Below are 22682 nucleotides of genomic sequence, written 5' to 3'. Positions count from 1 at the left end.
TTTTTGGGAAATACGGGGAACATAGGACCTGGGGAACATAGGTACGACCCCCATAATACAAGTAACCTCATTTGGCACAACACAAATGCAATGAAAACATTTGCACTGTTAATTTTTGATTAGCATTAGCATAGCAAGCTGTTGTGACTGTCAGCCACGCCGTTTAAAACATTTGCGTTTGAACGGCCACTACAGAAACTATGGGAACTATGAAAGTCTAGTCTGTTTTGATAACCCATGTGCTTTGATTTCAAGGAGCCTCCATCCTCCCTTGAAGCAAGTTCTTAATTTTTTTTTTTTTTTTTTTTTTTTTTTTTTTTTTTTTTTTTTTTTTTTTTTTTTTTTAACCTGTCCTGTCCAGTACCTTGGGCATGCACTATGGTTGACTGCATGTCTGTTGGTGTTGAACAGATTTTGCTGTTTGCAGGGCGAGTGATTACAGCGCTGTAATGCCCGTCCTGCTATTTATGTTTTTATTTATTAGGTTGTGTGGGAGGACCGGGCCAGACAGGGGGGGTGGGGGTGAGGGTGGGTAGACAGACAAGGGAGGTGTGAGAGAGATGGGGAGAAAGAGGGAGAGATAAGAGAGGGGGAGGGAGGGAGGGAGGGAGGGAGGGAGAGAGGGAGGGAAAGAGAGACACTAGATAGAAATTAGTAGCATAACACACTAAGGCAGTAATGACAACATTACAACATTAATAACACTGATATGCATTTGTATTACAGTACCATTAGAATTTGTTAACAACCACATATAGATAAGGTGATCTTGTCTATAACGGTTGTATCAGTTTATATTGGTTCTATCATGAACCAGAGTTTGTCTGTGTGTGTATCTGTATGTCTGTGTATTCGCGCATCCATATATATGTATGTGCGGAGGTTGTCACTTGGTGTGGTCGGGAATCGGTGGTGAAACCGTGTCGCCGCCCCCCAGCCCCCCGGTAGGAGACCGGCGGTAACCCAGGCACACGGGGCGTCCACCAGCCCCCCGGGCCCGGAGATACCCGCCACCGCCCGACCCAGGGCCAGCCGCGAGTCCACCCCGCACAGGACCAGGGCAGGGTGCCGCAGATCCGGCGCCCCCCACGCGCAGAGCACGCCCCGAGGGGGCAGGAGACGACGGCACCACAAGCACAGACCAGCCCACCACACGCCGAGGCAGGTCCTGAGGCCCCAGGTCCCCACACCCGGGACCCACCCAGGCCCCCAGGGCAGCCCAGCCCATCACCAGGGACAGTAGAGCCTCCCCCAGAACGCCCCCCCAGGAGGCAGGCCGGAGCCCGCCACAGCTATCCCCGACGCCTACCCCGGAGCCAACCACATGACTTCCCCCCCAGAGGGGAGCCGGCAGAGGCTCATGTAGGGATCCCAGCCGGGGGCCCCCAAGGAACAGGAGGCAGCAGGGTCCCAGATCCGCCCCGGGCAAGCCCCCTCACGCAGGTATGGGTCAGAGGCCGTAAGACCTGTCACAGCGGACCCCACGCCCACCCGGCACAGGGACCCACCGTCCACCCAGGGCAGGGCGCCCAAAGTCAGCCCCCGCCGAGCGACCAGCCCGCCGCCCACCATCACCCTTCCCAGGAGTCATGGAGAGCCACGGCCAGGCCCCCCGGGGCTCCCCCCGACAGACCGACAGCCGACCCAACTACCCGCCGCGGCCGCCAGCGCCCCGGAGCTCCACAACCGCCCCCCAGCCCAAACCACCGACCCCAGCCCAGCCGGGAGGCGGGCGGGACACAGGTACCCGGGAGGCCCCCCCCACCCATCCCCCACCCCCCCCCACCAGGATGTGGTGTGGTGTGTATGTATGTGTGCTGTGGGATGTGTGTATGGCGGATGTTGGTATCTAGTATGCATTAAAAATGTGGGGGGGAGGATGAGGTGACAACACCCCGCTGCTTGCTGACAGCGGGGTAGTTGATATGCCCCACCCCACCCCCAGGCCCTAGTGTCTAATATGCCATAAAATATTGGGGGAGAGCGGAGACCCCTGGAGGGGAAGATGGGGGATAGGCCCACTACTTGGTGGGCCCGCCCCCCAACCCCCCCAATGGTCTTCCTGTATCTCCCCCAATACCCTAGTTGTGTGTGTGAGAGTGATATACCAGATCTGGTGGGGGAGCACGGAGGGCAGGCAAGGTTGGCCACCCGGGCCGGCTGCTAGCTTCCTGACTAGCAGACCGTGTATCCCCGCCCACCCAGCCCCCCAGCCCAGCAGAGGCAAGTACGCTCAGACCGGGGCGACGCCGCAGCTCTCCACAGGCACCACCGGTGCGGCAGGGCCAGGTCCGCCCCCGCTCCCCCGGGGGGGGAAGCCCAAGTTCTTAATTTAAATATCTGTCTGTTCCTCTACTTACTTATTTTTTCTCCGTTCTAAATCACATTCTTCTGCCACCAACTGCAATGATGACCCGCCCTACTCTGCCTCGGATTGGCTCTGACCCAGGCGTTTAAGTGACCAATCAGAAAGGGGGGGTGTTACGGGGCGTCTATTCAATACCCGCCCCCCAGTGCCAAAAGTCAGCAAAGTCGAGCGAGCAGAAGTTATAGAGAGAAACAGCGAGAGCGTAGAGAGTGACCGCGAGCGTGCGGAGAGAGATCGCGAGCGCGCGGAGAGAGATCGCGAGCGCGCGGAGAGAGTTCGCGAGCGCGCGGAGAGTGTTCGCGAGCGCGCGGAGAGTGGTCTTTCTGCTCGCTGATTATGTTTTTATGCTCGCGGAATATGGCACTATAATGACGCCATACAAATGTCACTATTTTTAACTGTGACAAGAATTACCTTGCGTTTCAAACCAGCTAATCACTAGAAAATGTGTCCACCCCTTAAAATGTCTTCCTGTTATCACATACTCAGTAGGTCTCTCTGTCTCTTTCTTTCTTTCTGTCTTTCTGTCTCCCTCCCTCTGTCTCTCTACATGTCAGCTCCCTCTCACAAATGTTCTCATTTACTCGGCCACTTAACAATATTGACATTTCACTGTGGCTCCACTGCCCCGTCGCCGTGGATTTTTTCGCAAGCCTTATTGCACAGGGCTAAGTGCTAATGGCTGCTGTAGCCCTGCATGACCCGCAAACAGCTCAGTGCTTATGAGGTCTCATTGGTGGGACACAGTTCTCCCACCTCAGGCACAGTTAATGGCCTCTCACAAAAGATGAACCAAAAGAAGACACCAGTTTCTCTCGCTTGCTCTAATCTGCCATTTTCCTCTACATTCACCCCTCTGCCTTCTGTTATTTCTACTATTATCCCCTTTCCATCTCTATTTCTGTTTCTTTTCAATTCCTATATATATATATATATATATATATTCCCAGTCTTCCTTTCAGTATAGCTTTTTTCATGTTACCCTCTGCCTCTCGTTATTTTTCTTTTCCACTGCCACTTCTTTGTTGGTGTGGTAAAAGCAACATGAGTGTGTGGGATGTGAATATTAAACTGTATTAATAGACGTTGTTTCCAAACGCACAAATGCATTTTTATATAGGGCTTTTTAGGAATTCTGTATATTCTATATAGTCTCTCTATTTTTTGTAATTGTGTATTGTTTGTTTTGGGTAACATCTACTGCATTACAGATCCAGGGAGTGGATCTATAATGGTTAATTCAATTTCTCTGACGACTCAGAGCTACAACTGTCCAACACCCTATACTTGCCCAGTACAGAATACCAGGTCCTTTTGTATTGTGTATTGTGTATTGTATATTGTGTAATTAGCACGTCTGGCCTGAACTTGCACCTTCCTGCAGCATCCGCAGGGAGTCGGCTCTCCGATAACTACAGTGAACAAAGAGGTGTGAAAACACCGCCTGGAAAGCCAAACTTCTTGTCTATTGGAGGAATGCAAAAGAGGAGTCGCTCAGGTATAAATTTGGAGGGCTCACTGCTCTGGGTCTTTCTCCAGCTAGGATCACTCCTGTGAAGATTGACCTTTTCCATGCAACGCAAAATAAAAACTTGTCGGCCGGCAGAAGTTCTCTATTTCATTACCAACCCTGTAAAAGCCCCGTGAGACAAACTGTGTTTTGTAATTGTGGGCGATGTAAAGAAAAAGAAAAGCTATAGCGCTCAGACTCAAATGACTAGAAATAAGTAACTGTATATCAATTCAATACAACTCCGTTTTATTTGTATAGCGCCGAATCACAACATTCATTATCTCAAGGCGCTGTACATAGACAACATCATGGAGTGCAGAGGAACCCAACAATTCACACAATGAGCAAACACGAGGCACCAGTGGAGAGAAAAAAAAAACTCTGGCAGAACCAGACTCAAGGATGTGCGGCCATCTGCCTCGACCGGTTGGGGTGAAAGGAAAAAATGTGGGACAGAGGAGAGGTGGGGGACAGAACCAGGACCAGGAGCAGATATATACAACAATTGTATCAAGTTATACGTTAGTTTTAAGTAGACGAGACAGTTCTGAGTCAGTCATGACATGTTTATACACTCTTAGAAATAAAAGTGCTAAGTAGAACCATATAAGCCTTCCGCCTGGAACCCTTTTGGAGGGTTCCACCAAGAACCCTTTTTTAAAATCCTTTATTCAGGAAAGGGGTTTTAAAGGGTTCTCTGGACCAAGAACCCTTGAAAAAAAAAAACCTTTCTGCGGGAAAAGGTTTTTCTGAAGCAAATGGTTCCAGGTAGAACCTCAGCCCATGTAGAAGGACCCTTTTGGAACCCTTATTTCTAAGAGTGTAGAACTACAATGTCATTTATATTGCAGAGATTGTTCTATCAGTCATCTACTGACATGTATTACCACAAATTCCTGTTTGTAATGGCGAAATCCTTTCTCGTTAAAAAGTGTTTCACGTCTCTCTTTTTTCTTTGCCTTGTGTGCAACAGGTTCATTTCCCTTCCTAACGGGGTGCTCCACATCCTCGAGGTGACCAAGGAGGATGAGGGTGCCTACCGCTGTGTGGTGTCTAACTCCGCCAGGAAGGACATCAGTCATGAAGCCAGACTTACTGTCACCACAGGTGAACTTTTCGTTACAGCGCTTAATAATGTTTGAAAAGGCGCCCAGGCCTCACAGGGAGCTGTGACACCAGGTCAAGAAATCTAATTTAAGTTTTAGTACAACGACAACAACTGGTGTTGACAAAGCTGCACCTGCTGACCTTGCCTTTTTATTGTGTTGGTGACGGTAACACAAAAAATGTGGTCGAAGGTAAATATTTCAGCATTATTGCAGAGATTTGTGATTTAACAAACAAACAAAAAAAAATACAATATATACCTTTCAAGCTAAGATTGGTTCTGTTCAGAAGTGATGTGATGTGTGCTCTGATTTTTTTCCCTTTAGTTTCCTCAGCTGGCCAAATGGTGCTTCACATTTTCTGAAGCTGCTCTCAGTGAATGGTGGTTGTAAAGAATAAAGACTCTTTTCTTATTTCCCCTGCAATATAACTAGAAAGACATGAACAGGGCTGTGTGTAAAGTGATCAAAATGGTGCACAGAGACTTATTTGAGCAGTGAGGTGACATCCACCATTAGGCCGTGCTTACAAAAAACATGCCACGTTATTCTCCTCTGCCACTAGTTAGTGAGTGATCATGGACTTTAATTGGCTGCTCTGTGCAAACCATTGTGTCTATTTTGAGTCATAGCTCTTGTGTCATTCTGAAGGAAGATGAAAAGGAGGAAGAAAAAAAAAAGAGAGAGATGATGAGGCCAACATGAATGAGTCAGATGCAGTGCATTTACATTTAAGGTTTTCACACAGTTGATAATGCACCCTTTCAAGTCGCCATGTTTTGGTTTCCAAGTATTCATTTCCTAACATTTCAAATCTCGGTTTCATGATGCGTGCGCGTCCTTATGCTTCGCGTGCCATTTGATTACAGATGTGTTTCTCAAAAAAAAAACATTTAATTATTTGAATTCCTGGGTTATTTTTCCTCGGGCCGTCGTGCTGTGAAAACCTTTGAAGGAAACTACTTAAGGCTCTCGTCGAGCTTGTGCATGAGTCGGTTTTGCTCTAATGTCATCACTTCACTCTAACGCACATCCATTGAAGACCTCTGCTTGCATTGACTATTCAGTTTTGGTGTCATCAAGTTTATGTTTCGCAACTCAAGAGGATGTAGAATATATGAAACATCGCGCTGCCTTGACCCTCTAAGTTTTTTTTTTCGTGTCTTCCAATTTCCTTTCAAGTATTTTATCACCTTCTTTTTATATGTGCGTGCTTTACACTGTGCCGCGCGCACACACACACACACCCTGCTGTTCAGTCACCACAGAGACAAACACACACGTACCATTATGCATAAGCAAGGGCTGCTGTATCTAATTTCAGTATTTTTTTTCAGAATGCCTACATGTCACTTTCTGGCTATCGTTACTGCTGAGATTACCTGGGCTGAGCAGAAATGGGGGCGGGGGGGCTGTGGGGTGGGGGGTGTTGTTAGTGGTAGACCAATATTCTCTAGACCCTTCAATCTGTCTCGCAACGTGCTTTGACTAAGAGTCAGAGAAGAGGAGAGGTGCATCTCATTTTAAGGCCATTCTGTGAACTGAATGAAGGGCTTACAATTTCTCTCAAAGAGTGATTCTCTCTCTTTTGCTTTGCTTTTTTATCCCAAGAGATCTTGTTTCTCATCGCGGGTCTTTTATCACGATCACAAGAAACTGGCTTTCTGTGCCTCACCATCTCGCCTCAGTTGCCTCTCGCGGTGGATGGTTTTTAATACAATATCTTTTGAATAGTGCATGTGACACCAGATTGGTACTCCTCCCGGTAAATACTAATGTGAGATACAAGGGCTTCCACTCTTTCTTATGAATCCTCCCACATCAGAGCCTCTAATCAATTTTACTTGCCGCACTCGCATCGTATTTGCATGCGCCATCTAATAAGAATTGATGAAGCCTTAACCAATCAGCCACGACGGCGACGCTTGTGATGATGGCATTAATTGCTGTGTTAGAAATAAAGTCTATCTCAAGGTTGCTAAACATTCTTCAGCGGTCACTGCTCTAAATCCTTTTAAAAAATGTTTTACAAGTTACAAGTGCAATGTTTTTTGTTGTTGTTGTTGTAGGCTCTACTGAAGCCCTGAACAGAGTTGTAATTGTTGCACCACCTCAGAATGCCACTGTGGTGCTCGGCCGCCCTGCAGTGATGGAGTGTATGGCACAAGGCCAACCTAAGCCACTGGTGTCCTGGAGTAGACAAGGTAAAACAGTGCAAATTCTTCTTAAACACTGCTGATTCTCCTCACATTTATTTAACTCTTTTAATTACATCTGCCATTGTATTATTTATTATCCATGTCTGATTCTGTAGTTGTCAAAGTGTATAGCATCACAATCAAATGCTTCGGTGGATGTTTGGCTTTTTTTTTTAGCTGTCACTTCTTATCCTATCCTGTTGCTCTATTCAACATTTTCCAATGCTTTACACTGAGTGATGTGTCACACTTATTAATTCACAAGCACAAACATGAACGCACTCAAAGGTACACACAACGCACAAGTGATGTTTAGAACCATCACTTGTGAAACCGTTTTGAAATCTCCATTCCGATTGTCTGCTTCAGAAATGACTCCCTCTTGGACATTGGATGTTTTTCCATTCCATTATGTCAGTTGTCAAAAACTGCATTACACTCTGAAGTGGTCATTAGAGCTTTGTTTGTATGGACGATGTTTACGATTTTTAAACATGTGCTCTTCGGGGGAACAGTCAGTATCTGTAGGAAATCTGAAAACGTTAAAATAGTGGCTTTATGGTGAATAGAGAAGTGATATCACTCACAGCCAAGGAGTTGATGCAGCTGGCGCTGTCAACCCAGGCTGAAAAATAACACATCACAGAGCCACCTGTTGGTCAGCTTCTGTAATTACAAGTCCCTTGCCACTACTCTTGAGTGCTGTTTAGCTCAAAGCCTGTGAAATTATTACTTTTCTCAAGGCCAATCTTTTTTTGTTTTTTCCTTCCATCCGTATGATCTAGCACTTATGCGCGCTGTTGTCCTTTCTTGCTTCCACTTTGATCAGATGGAAAACCCATTTCCACCGATGTGGTTGTCCTCGCGACAAACCTGGTGATTAGGGACACAAGGCGTCACCATGCCGGCGTCTATGTCTGTCGGGCCAATAAACCCAAGACCAGAGAGTTTGTCATCGCTGCCGCTGAGCTGCATGTGCCTGGTAAGATTCATATGTAGTGGATAACGAAACTGTTATTTTCATGTTATTTTAAGACGTGTTGAACAGAACAGAATGCTGCCTACAGTGTTGGTATGCAGCACAATTTATGAGTCTGTTATCTGAGATTGAGGGGGCAAGAGGGTGTGTGCTTGTACTGGTTGCCTCTTTAGGAGCTTTTCTGGCATAAACACTGGCCGTGTTGTCAGGACCAGCGATCCTCAAGGAGACCAAAAACTGGTCTCGATGAGGATAAGATTTAATTTGTGGTTAGGTTAAGGTTAGAGTTAGGCATTAAATGGTTTGCGGCTATGGTTGGGGATAACACATTCAAATGAATGAAAGTCAGAGCAGTGTTTGTGTGTCTGAGAGAGAGATTTTGGGGTGATGATGAATATAGCCTTGATGTCGCGGGTAGAAAAACATTTTTTTTTTCGATCAACTCATTTTCATTCCATGGAGGTTTGAATGACTGATTATTCATTATTCTTGTGTCCATTTGGTTGCGTTTTAATCTCACTAGGGTCGGGTCATAAATCTCTCTGAAGTGCTAAAATCTGGACACGTCGTGGGTGTGGCTGCGTTTCATCTGTTTCATGTCACTGCGATGGTTTAGTCGTGGGAGGGAAGGAATTGGAAATCCTTGCTGCATGAAGAAGACACTGAATGTTCCGACTCTGCTGTGACATTTATGGCTTATCGCTGATGCCAAGCCAGGTCCACTACATTATGTTGACGTACACTGAAAAAAATCAGTATCACACTCCATACAGACAATTAGGTTGGGCCAATTAAAAAGTTCTTCATAGTACAAGTTCTGGTACAATAACAAAAACTCTCTTTAAAGGTCCCATATTTGACACTATAGGGGTTTCATTTCAGGTTTGATGTCCATAAGGCAGTATGTTTGTGGTTTTTCTTACCAAAACTCATCTATATAACTAGTGCAGTGCCCGTAGGAAGTATGTATTCCTATAGTGGGAGCTGAAGAAGATTTTTCAGTTATGGTAATGCATGGTAAGGAACGTAAAGGCTAACATAATACAAACACTGTGCAACATCATTAGGCACAACGCAAATGTTTTAATGGCGTGGCTGACAGTCACAACAGCTTGCTATGCTAATGCTAATCGAAAATTAAAATATTTGCATTGTGCCTAATGAGGTTGCACAGTGTTCGTATTATGTTAGCCCTACGCTCATGCTTATCGTGGGTTAGGGCTAGCTTACCTTTGGAAACAGGTTCGCCAAGTTAGCTGCAAAGTAGTAGCATGCTAATGCAAAATTAATATATGCTTGCGTATTGGCGAATGGACACCGACTTCGTCGTTTCAGTTCTGCGGTGAACCGTGTGAAAATGTCTCACCTCCCCGCTCCAGACAGCGCAGCTGCTGCTGATGAGCCGCTGCCTGCCTGGTGCACTGTGATAAATCGGCAAAAGTGCAGCGTGATAAATCAGCAAAAATTTCAAATTACTCCAAAAAAATTGAAAATCAAGGATGGACACCGACTTCGTCGTTTCAGTATAATACCATGTTCTGCAGAGAACCGTGTGAAAATGTCTCACTTCCCTGCTCCAGACAGCGCAGCTGCTGCTGATGAGCCGCTGCCTGCCTGGTGTATTGTGATAAATCGGCAAAAGCGCAATGTGATAAATCAGCAAAAATTTTAATTACTCCAAAAAATGTTAAAATTAAGGATGCACACCATTGGGCCATGCTCAACCCATATCCAAAATCTTAGGGCGATCTGACGAGATATGCCTGTCACAGACACAAACAGACACAACTTGCTTTATAGACAGATATTGTATTTCTCTTTAGAGTTCTGGAAAAACAAGGTATTTTTTTTGTCAGTGGCAGAGCCTCTAGTTTTGTATAATCTTTTTAAGGAAATGCACAGTAAAAACCTGTGGGTGGTGTATGAAAATGCTGTTGGTCATTTAGCTTTGAAATGAATAGAAACATAAATAAACATTGCTATTAAAGTATTCTGATAGCTCAGGGACATAAGTTGATGGGAATAGGGCTGGATGATGGGTTCAGCTTGACAGCACTGGGGGCACAGTTGAGTTGGCGTTGACTGTACAGTTGAGTTGTTATAAATGTAATGAAATGAGGCTGTGTGCGTTTTTATTCTCAAACATATGGGACTGTTCCGTTTTTTAGTCAAACAATTGTTCTCACATTTCCAACAGCCCCTCCGGTGATTCTCCAGCCTCCAGAGACGGTGTCCCTCTCGCGGGGAAACACAGCCAGGTTTGTGTGCAACAGCTCTGGGGAACCTCCTCCTGTGTTGCATTGGCTGAAGAACGGTCAACTCATCAAGCCATTCAGGCGAGTTAAGACCCAAAGCCCTGGAGTCCTGCTCATTAATCAGCTGGCACTGGAGGATGCAGGCTATTACCAATGTATAGCAGACAACGGACTGGGCACAGCCTGTGCCACCGCCAAGCTGACTGTCATTGTGAGGGAAGGTCTCCCGAGCCCTCCTCGTCACCTCACTGCTACACCGTACTCCAGCACAACTGCCCTGCTCACCTGGGAGAAACCTGAGTTCAACTCGGACCAAGTCATCGGCTACTCTGTCCACTGCCAGCGCGTTGCAGGTACGCCTCTGTTTTAACTTATAGAAAGCAGCTCAACCTTTTGATTGATTTTAATGTTTTTTTTTTTTTCATCTTCTTACCAGGATCAGATAATGTGGAGTACCAGTTCGCAATGAACAATGACACCACCGAATATCACATCAAAGACCTGCTGCCCCATACTGCCTACACATTTTTTGCGGTGGCTTATTCTCCCATGGGTGCCAGTCGTCCATCCCAGCCTGTCACTGTAGAGATGCTGGAGGATGGTGAGTTATCAGACGCAGGTTAAACGAGGCGTAAAATACGGCTAGTGTTTCAATAAGTAGTTCAGTAGAGTTTCATCAATATTTGATGTCATTGTTTATTGTAAAAGAAGACAATCCAACACTGAGATCATACATAAAGTGTATGAAACAGCTGTTAAGCTGTTGTGCTAATAGGATATGGCTTAAATATGCATCAACAGCGTTTCCTTCTCACTTCCCTCCTGCAGTGCCAAGTGCACCTCCTCAGCTCTCTATAGCCAGCACCTCCCCGACAGACATCAGGCTAATGTGGCACCCGCTCTCATCACTATACAGTCGAGGAGCTGTTACGCGCTATCGCATTGAGTACAGCTCTCTGGATGATGGTAAGTGTGACCTTCGGTGGACGGTGATGGCAACATGTTGATTTTAACTGCCCGTGAAAAGAGTATCATTTAGGACGCATTGGTTATTCGTTATGAAGGTTTTGACAGGATCGTGCACGGTGTGTTATGTGTTTTCCTACTGGTTTTGGAGTGCAATGGCTTGCAAAGAGCACACTTGGAGAACATAATATTTTTCCCTGTGTGATCTCAATTTATATCATCTCTTGAATTGTCAGAAAAACTACAGGCAAGGTAAACTATCATTAAAACTATTCTGAATCTGTATTGGGGTTTTTTTCTTACGCCATTGCATTCATATCCAGCCTTGTTCGATGTATTTGGTGGATAGTACTCATACAGAATATACATTATGTTTACGTGTGTGTATGTTTGTTTCCACAGTGGACACTGTTTTCTCTGTGGAAGTGGGTGGTAATGAGACTCAGTTTACACTGAGAGAGCTGCAACCTAACCAGGCCTACCGACTGAGGATTGCAGCAGGAACAGGCATTGGTTTTGGAGTTCCATCAGAGTGGGCCCAACACCAAACGTTAGCTCACTACAACCACAGTGACCATAGCATGGGTAAGCGGGATATGTAAATCATAATTGTATTTAGTCCAATCCTGCTTGGAGTAATTATCAGCTTGAAAATAATATCTTTATTTGGCTAAATACATCTATTTTACTCTAATTTGTGACATTTCTTAGAATTGTAGAATATGTTTAAATGTGTTACTGTCACTGTAAGCCTTCTACAGAAACATAATTAGACTAGTTTGTAAATAATGATCAAGGCTTATGTTGATGGCTACTAACAAATTAAAAATTTAACATGGCATAGTGAAGGCATATCAAGTAGCATCTTGTTCTTTTAGTGTGCGTGGGTGTGATAAAAGTTAATATTTACATAATAAACAACATTAATGTCTTCGTTGTTAAGATGTGCCTTAACGACACATCACATTTACAGTGTCTACTCACCATTTAGTCAGTAAACATCCACAAAAAATGAGGGCCAACTATCATTTTTAATCTATGCCACAATGTTTGAGATTTGAGATACTATTAAAATGGTTTCACCATCTCAGTGTGTACTGTGTACAGCTGCCGTCATTCAAGAAATAGTCTCCAGTTTAGTCATATTGCTGCATCACGTAGACTTCATGGTCAAATTTTCCTTTTCTTTCCCCGCTACCCTTTCAGTCATTTTTGCCCCTACCGAGCTAAAAGTCCGAGCCAGAGTGGTCACGCTCAATGTGACATGGCATCCCTCACCCAATCACACACTGGTGTCTGGTTACAAGCTGTCCTGTCGAGAGGCCGACGCCGAGGAGTCGGCCAACGGAGAAAGGGCGACACAAACCCACACCGTCAGGCTCCGTAAGAAGGATCGGTATCATCTCCTCACTGGACTGGGTAAGTGCTCAGTGACCTCTGTTAATGTTTGTAACACACTTTACCTGTCGTAGTTGTAGGTTGGTTATATTTATTTTTTTGATATGACTATATATTCTGAGCAAGGGAACTGCTTTCTTTTCTGGTTTCTTTGGTAAACATAGTTGTTTTTAATTGGAAGGTCCCATATTATACCCTATTTCTCCAAGTTAACCTAGTTCCCTGGTGTCCTAATGAACATGTCTGTGACATGCTTTGGTCAAAATACCATAAGAATGAAGAACCACAGCAGTTCAATCACCCTGCCAAAACAGCCCTGTTCAGAACGCTCTGTTTAGTAGTATCTCTTTAGGTCCACCTTAAAAAAAAAAAAAAGTAAAACAAAACTTATGGGACAGGAAATATCAGCCACAGAGGCTACGCGGAGCTAACAGCAGTTAGCATTTGGAAAAGTGCATTTGCAGGCTCTAGCATCACATTGCCGTCATATATAACATGTATCCACTGGACAGATAAATCCTCTGAGGCTGAAAGTTTGTGTAGAACTCTGTGCTGCAATGTGGAGCCAAGAATAGAACTTTTTGCAGACTTCCGGTTTTCGGACACGGTTGCTCTCGACAGCACTCTCGCGTGTTTTATGGACAAAGCGGAGCTCCACGAGACAACAATTCCAGGAATTTAGCGTCTTGTGACGTCCCAATGAGCGTGGGAGTCAACATTGCCTTTTTTTTACTCCTGTACTTAGACTGAGGAGGACCACAAAAACATGAGTGAGTCATCTTTTTTCACACTTTGGCGACTGGTAGGGCCTCCAGAGTCCCAAATATAAGTATTAAAAATGATTAAAAATTAGATTTTGCATAATATGGGACCTTTAAATGAAGTGACAATCAAATGCAACTTCCATCGCAAAACATTATACTTAGTAATTTAGCGTCTCATGATGTGAAAAGGAGGGTACCTCAGAAGTGTTTACTTGGAACATGTACACAGCAAGTAATGACGAGGAAAACCTCTCTCTCTATTCCTTCCTCTCCTCCCTTTACTCATCCCTGTTCTGTTAACGTGTGTTTGTGCGTGTTAGTCTCTGACCGGCAATATGAGGTGAGGGTCTGGGCATTCAATAAGCAGATAGATGGAGCCGCTGCAGTGTGGAAGGGAAGAACAGAGAAGGGCCAAGAAAAAGGTGAGTTGTCTCTCTGCACGTGGAAGTGAATTAATAAACAATTTCCCCAGACGTTGATTGACAGACACAGAACAAATAGACATGTCAGTATTAACTCATCTGTATCTGTGCCTTAAAAGCACCATCGCCCCCAGTGCACTTCCCTCCGCCCTTGCCACCGAGCAGCATTCACGCCAGAGCCAACAGCTCCACCTCCATTTGGCTGCGCTGGGAGAAACCACGCTTCAGCAACACACGCATCATCAACTATACGGTGCGCTGCAGCCCAGCAGGAACCACCAACGCCTCCCTGGTCTCCTATCACACCAGGTCAGAACCTCAGTACTACAGAGCTTCACACAACCTCAGAGTAACATGATGTTACTACTTAGAATCATCAAATCGGTACGTTTTGTAGATACTTTTATCCAGAGCAATAAGAACATGTGTATTTAAAGCCTTCAGCTATATTGAAATGTATGTTCTTTCTTCTTCTTTTTTTTTTTTTTTTTTTTCTTAAAACGAATGAAGTTATTTGAAATCATTCAATAAATAACACCTTGAAGTATACACTACCTTTTCTTGTTTCTCTGGCTAACATCACTGGAGAAGGTTCTCTTCTTATTTAGGTGGCTGTTTTACATCTTTAAGAGCACCATATTTGTATGACTACAAACAAGCAATAGGTTAAGTTCACATGGGAATGCTATTTCATTTTGAATTGTGTTGCCTTGGTTCATGATAATTAATACCGGTCACTTAAAGACAATTCACTGCAAGTGCAAAATACTTTCTCTTCCTTTTTTTTTACACATGTGTCTTTTATGTGCAGCAATATATAATAAACAATTGTCAAGCATCAGGGATATAGAAATATGAAGGTATTGCACATCATAGAGCAGAATAAATTAAACAACGTCAGTGTTTCTTTCTGTTGGTGCAGAATATACATCATGCTGCTCATAACTCTCGCCTTTTCCGGTGTTGCAGTTCTGCTCAGGAGATACTGCTCAGGGCGTTGAAGCCGTTCACCCGTTATGAGTTGGCGGTGCAGTCTAATGGAGTGGATGGGGTGGGACCGTTCAGTGGCACTGTGGAGGAGTCTACCTTGTCTGACCGTGAGTCTGTAAATGTATTGTTACCAGAGACAAAAACCTTTCAAATTTGTTTTTTTCTTATGTTACATATGAATAGGTTAAGGCCAATATAAACACGATCAGCTGTCTGCCTATTGTAGATGGAAGCTTTCTGACTCAGTATTTCTGCTTTAGAGACTCTCTCTCAGGTGTGTACTTCAGGTCTTGAATGAATGAAAACAATGCGTTCCCTTACATTCTTTACACACCCTTGAAAAAAAATGCAGCTGCTTAAGGAGAAATATACTGAAAATAGGAACATACAGTATGGCAAAAAAAAAAAGAAGTCCTTGCAGCAGTCATTGCTTCTTCTTATTTTTTGCCAACTGAACAGATCATTTGTGACAATGCTTTTGTCAAAACACCTTCAAGTGCCCAATATTCACCAATTCACCAATACGCGAGCACATATTTTTTCGCATTAGCATGCTATTTTTTTGCGGATAACTTAGCGAACCTGTTTCCAAAGGTGAGCTAGCGAGGCTACAGTTAGCATTAGCGTAGGGCTAACATAATACAAACACTGTGCGACCTCATTAGGCACAACGCAATTTAACGCAAATTTCGATTAGCATTAGCGTAGCTAGCTGTTGTGACTGTCAGCCATGCTATATGCTAGCCTTTACGTTCCTTATCATGCATTACCATAACGGAAAAATCTTATTCAGCTCCCACTATAGCAGGGGTGTCGAACTCATTTTCACTAAGGGCCACATCAGCATAATTGTTACCCTCAAAGGGCCAGATGTAACTGTCATACAGAATAAATGTAACAAATGTAACCAAATTTAATGTAAAGTAAAGGTTACTACTCCGTAAAATATTGCTAAATAACTTTCTGTATTTATTACTTATTCAATTGCGCTCGTCGCATGATGCATATACAATGATACACTGTGATCTAGTGGCAGTGCCGTCACTTTGCGGGGTAACACAATTGCCATGCATTGTGGGAAATGTAGTTTGAAAGCAGCATAGACCTATTTTAATACCGATTTTTAAGACCAATTAAACTCGCGGGCCACATAAAATGACGTGGCGGGCCACATCTGGACCCCGGGCCTTGAGTTTGACGTGCACTATAGGAATACATATTTCCTATGGGCACTGCACTAGTAGATATAACAAATCAGGTCATAAGAAAGTCACTGGCAGTATATTTTACACGCGCTGCTAGTCAAACACCCTTGGTGTGATATCAATTCACTGTTCGAACCCCAAAGGGTTTAAATGAGGACTTTAATTGGAGGCCATTTTCATAGGCCTGTCTTGTAGCTCTCATGTGTCGAGAAGTGTTTTATACATGCTCAACTCTTGTGCTAAAATGTTGCTGTATCTTTCTTTAACAACATTTATCTTAAAGGTAAAAGCAAAAGGGCAAAGGTAAAAGAAAAAGTATGCAGCTATTTCGTACATGTTTAGTTGTTTTTGTTTACCTATGGTAGCAGCGTAGAATGGTTGACATCGGCGAGATGTCCTCACTTGGCTGCATGCAGAGCCTCAGGCGAGCTGCTGGGGAAGGCAGCCGCCTGACTTGGCTTGACCTGATGGCACTTGACTTTGTTGACCAGGGTTGTGGTTGGCATGCATACAACAGCCTGGCGTGTTGGTCTATCCAACAATAGTACTTTTTTTTGCGATATCGATCCAAACATGCTTTACGCCTACTTTAGAAGTAACAACAACAACAACACATTAAAGCTATTACCAAGAATTTTGATAGAAACGTGGGTATTTCAGGCAGAAATACTGAGGTTATTGCTGTATTAGCATACACTGCTGATACCACTATGCATTCATTCTCATCCATTTTAATGTGATTCGTGATGTGAGAGGGAATGGCAATTTCTTTTGCATAATTACTCTATTTAAAATGATTAGTGTGTGATATTTGTGAGAAAGAAAGATGTTTTCTTCAGCCTGTAGAGTATGATGTCTATAGGCCAGGACAATATTAAATCTAAAATGGTAATTTGACACACATTTTGGCTTTAAGAAACATAAACATGCCGCAATGCAATTTGAAAATTGCAGTCGGCAATTTTGATAAAGTTTTGATGAATTGTTCAGCCCAATTGTATATGCAGTGTACACACTGTGTTGCTGGTGGGCTTGAGTGCTTCTGCATTCAAGTGAATGTATACGTACTCATACAGATCCGTGTGTAGGCTGGAGAGTGGCCAGTGAACAGGCAATTTGATTGTTGGCATCAGTGACTTATAAATGACTGTAATCAAGCTCCCAGGTGTTGTAGTGGCTCTCGTGTTAGCCAGCAGCTTTGTTTGCCAGAGGCTGGTGAGTGAAGACAGGGATGCTTTTAATGACATCATTACCACCAGTCACCCTTTTCATGCTCTCCACGACCAATGTATCATCACCTGAACCCCAGCCCATTCTCCCATTACCCCGTTTGCCCCCCATTCTCTTGCACCCAGGTGGTGGGAACATGAGGACACAGATGGTTGTCGCACAACATGTCAGATCCACTACAAAGACGATATACGTTCCCCAGCTGTGAGGCCTCGTTTCCTCGTGTTTTAATTACTGACCCAGTCGTCTTTTCTTTTTCCAGGGCCCTCCTCACCTCCGGAGGAGCTGCAGCTGAGTGCTCTGGACTCCTCCTCTGTGCTGGTGAGCTGGCGCCCTCCCCTGGAGCCTAATGGTATCATCACCAGCTACATGATATTGTACAGTGGCAATCTCAGTCAGCCAGAGCACATATGGAAAAATTTCTCTCAGGATGGTAGGTGTGGACCAAAGTGACGGGACTTCTTCAGCGATTTGATCGATATAAATCTGTATCGTTGTAATCTGTTGTTGTCTTTTTCAGGGAGCATTACAAGCATTGAGATCCAGGGTCTGTCCAGTGGCACCCATTACTTTTTTAAATTGGGAGCATCTACTGCAGTGGGGTCAGGACCTTATTCACCTGTAAAGGATGTTCACACTCCCCTTCAGAAATATGGTACATATCATGTATTACATGTGTTGTTGATGATTATTACTAGATTATTACTTATTATGTGATACCTTTATTAGTATTCTTTTGCACAAGACATTCTAACATTTTTAACAATTTACACCATGATATTAAAAAACAGTGATGAGTGGTCATAAAATATCCCCATTTCGTATGAAAACTGAAACTGGTCCTCACAAAGACAGCAATACAAGGCCATATTATGTACAGTGACATACACAGATATAGATAGTCGTCCCTATTAAAGTGGGTCATTTGTTATTGCCAGTAGACAAAGCACAGGACACTGGTATTTATCTTCTGTTAGTCTGATACAATAAACGCTAGTGCAGATATTAAAGGGGCGGCGTCACCATTGACCCACGGGGGGGGACACGTGAATTATTCCTCTCTGTACATAGCAAAAACCACTGTGAAAAGCATTTTCTTTACTCTTAATGTCACTTCGTGTTTGAGCATACAACCTCATTATCTCCCGTTTAATTATATCTGTCAGCAGAGTACCTGTAATTATTGTATGCTCTCTTGTCATAAAAGAAAAACCATTTACTCTGCTGTGAAACATCTATAGTACCACACCATTCAAACTATTTATTTTATTCCAGCACTTAAAAATAAATAAACTTAAAAAAAAAAAAAGACATTCACATTTATTTTGTTCACATGGGCATTGTTTGTTTTGCCAGTGAGCAGCATGAATGGGGCTGGTGGGTGGTGAGAGCTCTGGCCATCTGTTTCCTTTTCATGTCCAACAGACACCCACATAAATGAATATTAATTACAGTCCACTCTCCCTTAGTTAAATGTGTCCTTAAATAATTTTGTTAAAATTAGATTAAATTAATAAATCTTCAATTAAGACATTTTCACAGGGCTCCAAGTCTTGGGTCAACTCTGTTTTTCGTCATGTAGAGTTATAAGCTATAATTTGAAATATGAAAATAAATATATTTCTTGGAATGACAATATTTCCGCTGTGTGTAAACCCATTTTCTCCCCTGATGCCTGATATTGTAACAGAGCTGGACATCCACACAGTGATAGGCATCATAGTCGGCGTATGTCTGGGACTGATATGCATCCTCCTCTGCATGTGCTTCAGCTTTCGTAACGGCAAACCCAGGTATGCTAACTCTACAGCGTCGGTCACTCATCTATCCTCCAAATGTGTTTTATTTACACGCAGTGTTTTGTCACAATCACAAACCTTGTACGCAATATATGTAAACAAGATATCTATACATTCTCACATCCCACTCTCTCCCTCTTGTCTCTACAAAGGGAGATCTCTGGGGGCTTGGAATCCACAGCTGTGACCCCTCAGTACAGGAGAGGCGGCTGCTCCATACCCTCCAACTTGCCAGAGTGCAGTGATAGCCACGAGCTGGAAACGCTGATGCCCCCGGGCGGCCAAGAGTCTGGTCAGCTGTTAACAGAGGCCCCAGAGGAACAGAGCCTGATGGCAAGTGCTGATCCAGGGGAAGGGGAGGATGCCTTCGCACCTGAGACCAAGGTCAAAACCTTGAAGACGGGCCCCGCTTTTTTCAGATGGGCCTTATACTCTTCTCTTTTCTTTTTCTTTTTTTTTGTTCATGTGTCATAGAGGAATTATATACTTTTCATGCATTCACTGTGTTGTTCATCTTGCAGGTGGCTTGGAACGGCTCTGTGAGTCATAATTGGGCCAATAGAATCACTAGATACAGAGACACCATAACAGAAGATTGTCCAATACTCATTAATGGAACTGTCAACATGCTTATTACTGATAACAACACGGTAAATGAATGCACTTAAAACGATGACTTTGTACTGTATTATTTTAGGTATTAGTCTGTCTGACAAGCAGCATTAACCCAATGCCCACCTTCACCCCAAAGTTACTGTTGGCATGTCTGTCAGGCTTTTTTCTTTTTCCACAGCACATCTTTGAGAATGTAAATCGTGGCAGAGTTAGTGAAAGAAAAAGCTATTTGATGATTCAAATAGAAGATTTGTATAAAGGAACGACATTGAGTGTTCATAATTGCATAATGATGAAATTTCACAGCACAGTGGCCTTCTCTTAGAAAAGTGAAAAAGTAATGGCAGCAGCAAATTCCTCAAAAGCAATTAAATATGTCAAATATGTACCAAATATATCCATCCTCTTTCTCCAGCTGTCACTTTTTTCGCTTTTGCAGAGTTTGTCCTACATAAAGCCTCTTTCATTATAATCGTCATCATTCACTGATGTTCACTTGTACATCCCAACTCAATAATTGATGGCCTGGGTAAGCCGCTCCAAAGCAGGAGACTACTGCCCCACCAGCAGATCGATGTAGGTCACTGTGTCCATCCATTACATGCCCAAATTTTGGTTGGGGAACATTGTCCAGCCCAAGACGAACAAAAACATCCTCTTGACACCATGACCTCAACTCAACAGGAAGTCGGCCATCTCGTATTTGCCGTATATCTTGGCATTTCGCAAGTTTCGTAACTAAGTTTCGTGAGTTTGCTAATCTGAGGGCGTTTATCCTAGGAAGATGAAAAACGTGTCAAATTGTACTAGACCCATCCGAGATCAAAAGTTATCAGATTAGTTATCTCTCTCTGTATTGAATTGCTATTATTCCAACCAAAACTTTGGCGTCTAACTCCTTCCACAGTTTTAAGAAAACCCCCTGGTGGCTTACCTGGCCTGGCAGTGGTGCCGGCAGATGTGAGGTCCTGCACAACGCTGCTTGCAGCTTTAATTCACTTTAAATCCTCACTGTAAATAATATAATATACACGTACTTAAATATATATATTTATATTTATAGTACACTTTTAGAAAAAAAAAGTACTAAGTAGAACCATATAATGTTTTGTTGACCTGGAACCCTTTTGGAGGGTTCCACCAACAACCCTTTTAAAGGGTTCTCTGGATTCTTACTGGAACCATTAGTGTTACCAAGAACCCTTGAAAAACTCTTTCTTTAGGAAAGGGTTTTTTCAGAAGCAAATGGTTCCAGGTAGAACCTCAGCCCTTGTAGAAGGACCCTTTTGGAACCCTTATTTCTGAGAGTGTATACCGGACCTCTGAACACATACTTATTCATTTTTAGACCATTCTTAACTTAGTGTTCTTTGTTGTCCTTGTTCCTTCTATTTTAATGTTATGTTTATGTTTATGTATGTTCATGTTAAGAGTCAAATTCCTTAAAGCTTATCCTGATCATGAAGTAACTTGCATTGTTTTTGTTGCAGGGCCTAGAAGATCACCTGTGCACATCTCCGTGCAGCAACCAGGTCGAGGCAGAAGTCACAGTTCACTCAGAGCTGTCGGATCCCGAGAGGGAGAAAGAAGAGGAGAGAACCGAGAGGGAGAGGGATTCTACCACTGCTGGGGGAGCCTTGTTATCAGAGGACACATATTCCCCTTTGAGCCAGCCAAGTCTGCCAGGAGAGGAGGAACCTCGGGAAAAACTGTCGCTGGCCCAAAAACCCTCAAGTTTATCGTCAATCAAGTTGGTGGAAAATCACAGCGGGGAGCTCGAAGGCTTGAGAGACCAGTCGATTGTAAACAAAGAACCACATCGGGACGCGGGGCTTACCAATGGCTTCCACTCCCCTAAGACTGTGAGGTCAGTGCTGAGGTCAGAGCATCTGGAGAACGGGGACTCGAGACACTGCCCCTCTGCACCAGTGAAGGCCATCTCTGTTGGACTGTCCCCTGCCCCCTTCGTCAGCTCCGGCCTTGTACACTCTACCTCAGCAGCACACAGTTATCTGTGCCCGTAGCTCGTACGTGCAGGGCATCAGCCCGTACACAAACATTGATACGGCTTCTTTTAAAAAATGACTTTTAAAAAAATCCCCCAGCAACAGGATTCTTCAAGGATTATTTTTATGCACCTCATCATTGGATTTATTTCTACTTTGAATCCACCGTTTCATACAGTATACGCATCCAGAATATGTTTTAGTGGTAGACTCCTGTAAATAAGCTTTCTCGAGCATCACAACCATACTTTTGCCCGGGTTCCTTCTCTGTCCATAAGCGAGAAAAGATTTAATTAACTGGATGGAAGTGGACTGAATGAGGGTATTCCCACTACTGTGTCTCTTTTTTTCCCACTCAGAAATGAGAGAAAGCAAGGAACGCTCTCCGAGCGAGTGAGTGAGCACTTGGTCAGGCTTTGAACAAGGATTCAGAAGTGGAAACTTAGCAGGTCTCCCCGGGTTTTTTGGCGCGTGGATGCCGCTTTTACAGCGGCACCGTGGAATCAGCCTTCAAGAGTACCTGCACACTCTGAGAGCGCAGAACACACCTGTGTCTCTCCTCAGCCTCCTGTTGTCTCAGGGTCCACGCACACACACACAAATAACACATAATTACACACACACACGCAACAAATCCCGACTACCCGGATCTCACCAAGGTCACACATTTATACACACATTTCCTAAATTGAAGTGTGGGGGTCTCAGGTGCCTACATATTCTTAGTGCGTTCAAAGAGTCTGTATATTTCTATAGATTATTGTATTCAGAACAAGTTCAACGTGTTAGAGTGAAAGTGAAAAGAAAGATGTCGAGTATACAGATTCGGTACACATGAAGTATTCCTTTCCAAAACTGTACATATCCA

The 22682-nt window shown here is 43.8% G+C and overlaps 1 protein-coding gene across 1 annotated transcript in view; it reads left to right on the top strand.

The window, feature by feature from the left end:
• Positions 1 to 21832, top strand: part of igdcc4 (immunoglobulin superfamily, DCC subclass, member 4) — a gene marked incomplete at its 3' end in the record, with an annotated part of 49145 nt that extends 27313 nt beyond the window's left edge. The window contains exons 4-20 of the mRNA XM_083901213.1: positions 4855 to 4988; positions 7057 to 7191; positions 8015 to 8167; positions 10362 to 10772; positions 10856 to 11020; positions 11248 to 11385; positions 11788 to 11970; positions 12592 to 12804; positions 13868 to 13969; positions 14089 to 14278; positions 14939 to 15066; positions 17657 to 17827; positions 17915 to 18049; positions 19085 to 19187; positions 19346 to 19577; positions 19715 to 19843; positions 21299 to 21832. Coding sequence (XP_083757339.1) covers positions 4855 to 4988; positions 7057 to 7191; positions 8015 to 8167; positions 10362 to 10772; positions 10856 to 11020; positions 11248 to 11385; positions 11788 to 11970; positions 12592 to 12804; positions 13868 to 13969; positions 14089 to 14278; positions 14939 to 15066; positions 17657 to 17827; positions 17915 to 18049; positions 19085 to 19187; positions 19346 to 19577; positions 19715 to 19843; positions 21299 to 21832 — 3256 coding nt within the window. The remainder of the gene's footprint in view (positions 1 to 4854; positions 4989 to 7056; positions 7192 to 8014; positions 8168 to 10361; positions 10773 to 10855; positions 11021 to 11247; positions 11386 to 11787; positions 11971 to 12591; positions 12805 to 13867; positions 13970 to 14088; positions 14279 to 14938; positions 15067 to 17656; positions 17828 to 17914; positions 18050 to 19084; positions 19188 to 19345; positions 19578 to 19714; positions 19844 to 21298) is intronic.
• Between the last annotated feature and the right edge of the window lie 850 nt (positions 21833 to 22682).

This window comes from Microchirus variegatus (genome assembly GCF_963457635.1).
Source record: "Microchirus variegatus genome assembly, chromosome: 14".
Classification (NCBI taxonomy): domain Eukaryota; kingdom Metazoa; phylum Chordata; class Actinopteri; order Pleuronectiformes; family Soleidae; genus Microchirus; species Microchirus variegatus.
This window is presented reverse-complemented; position numbering and strand designations above follow the sequence as displayed.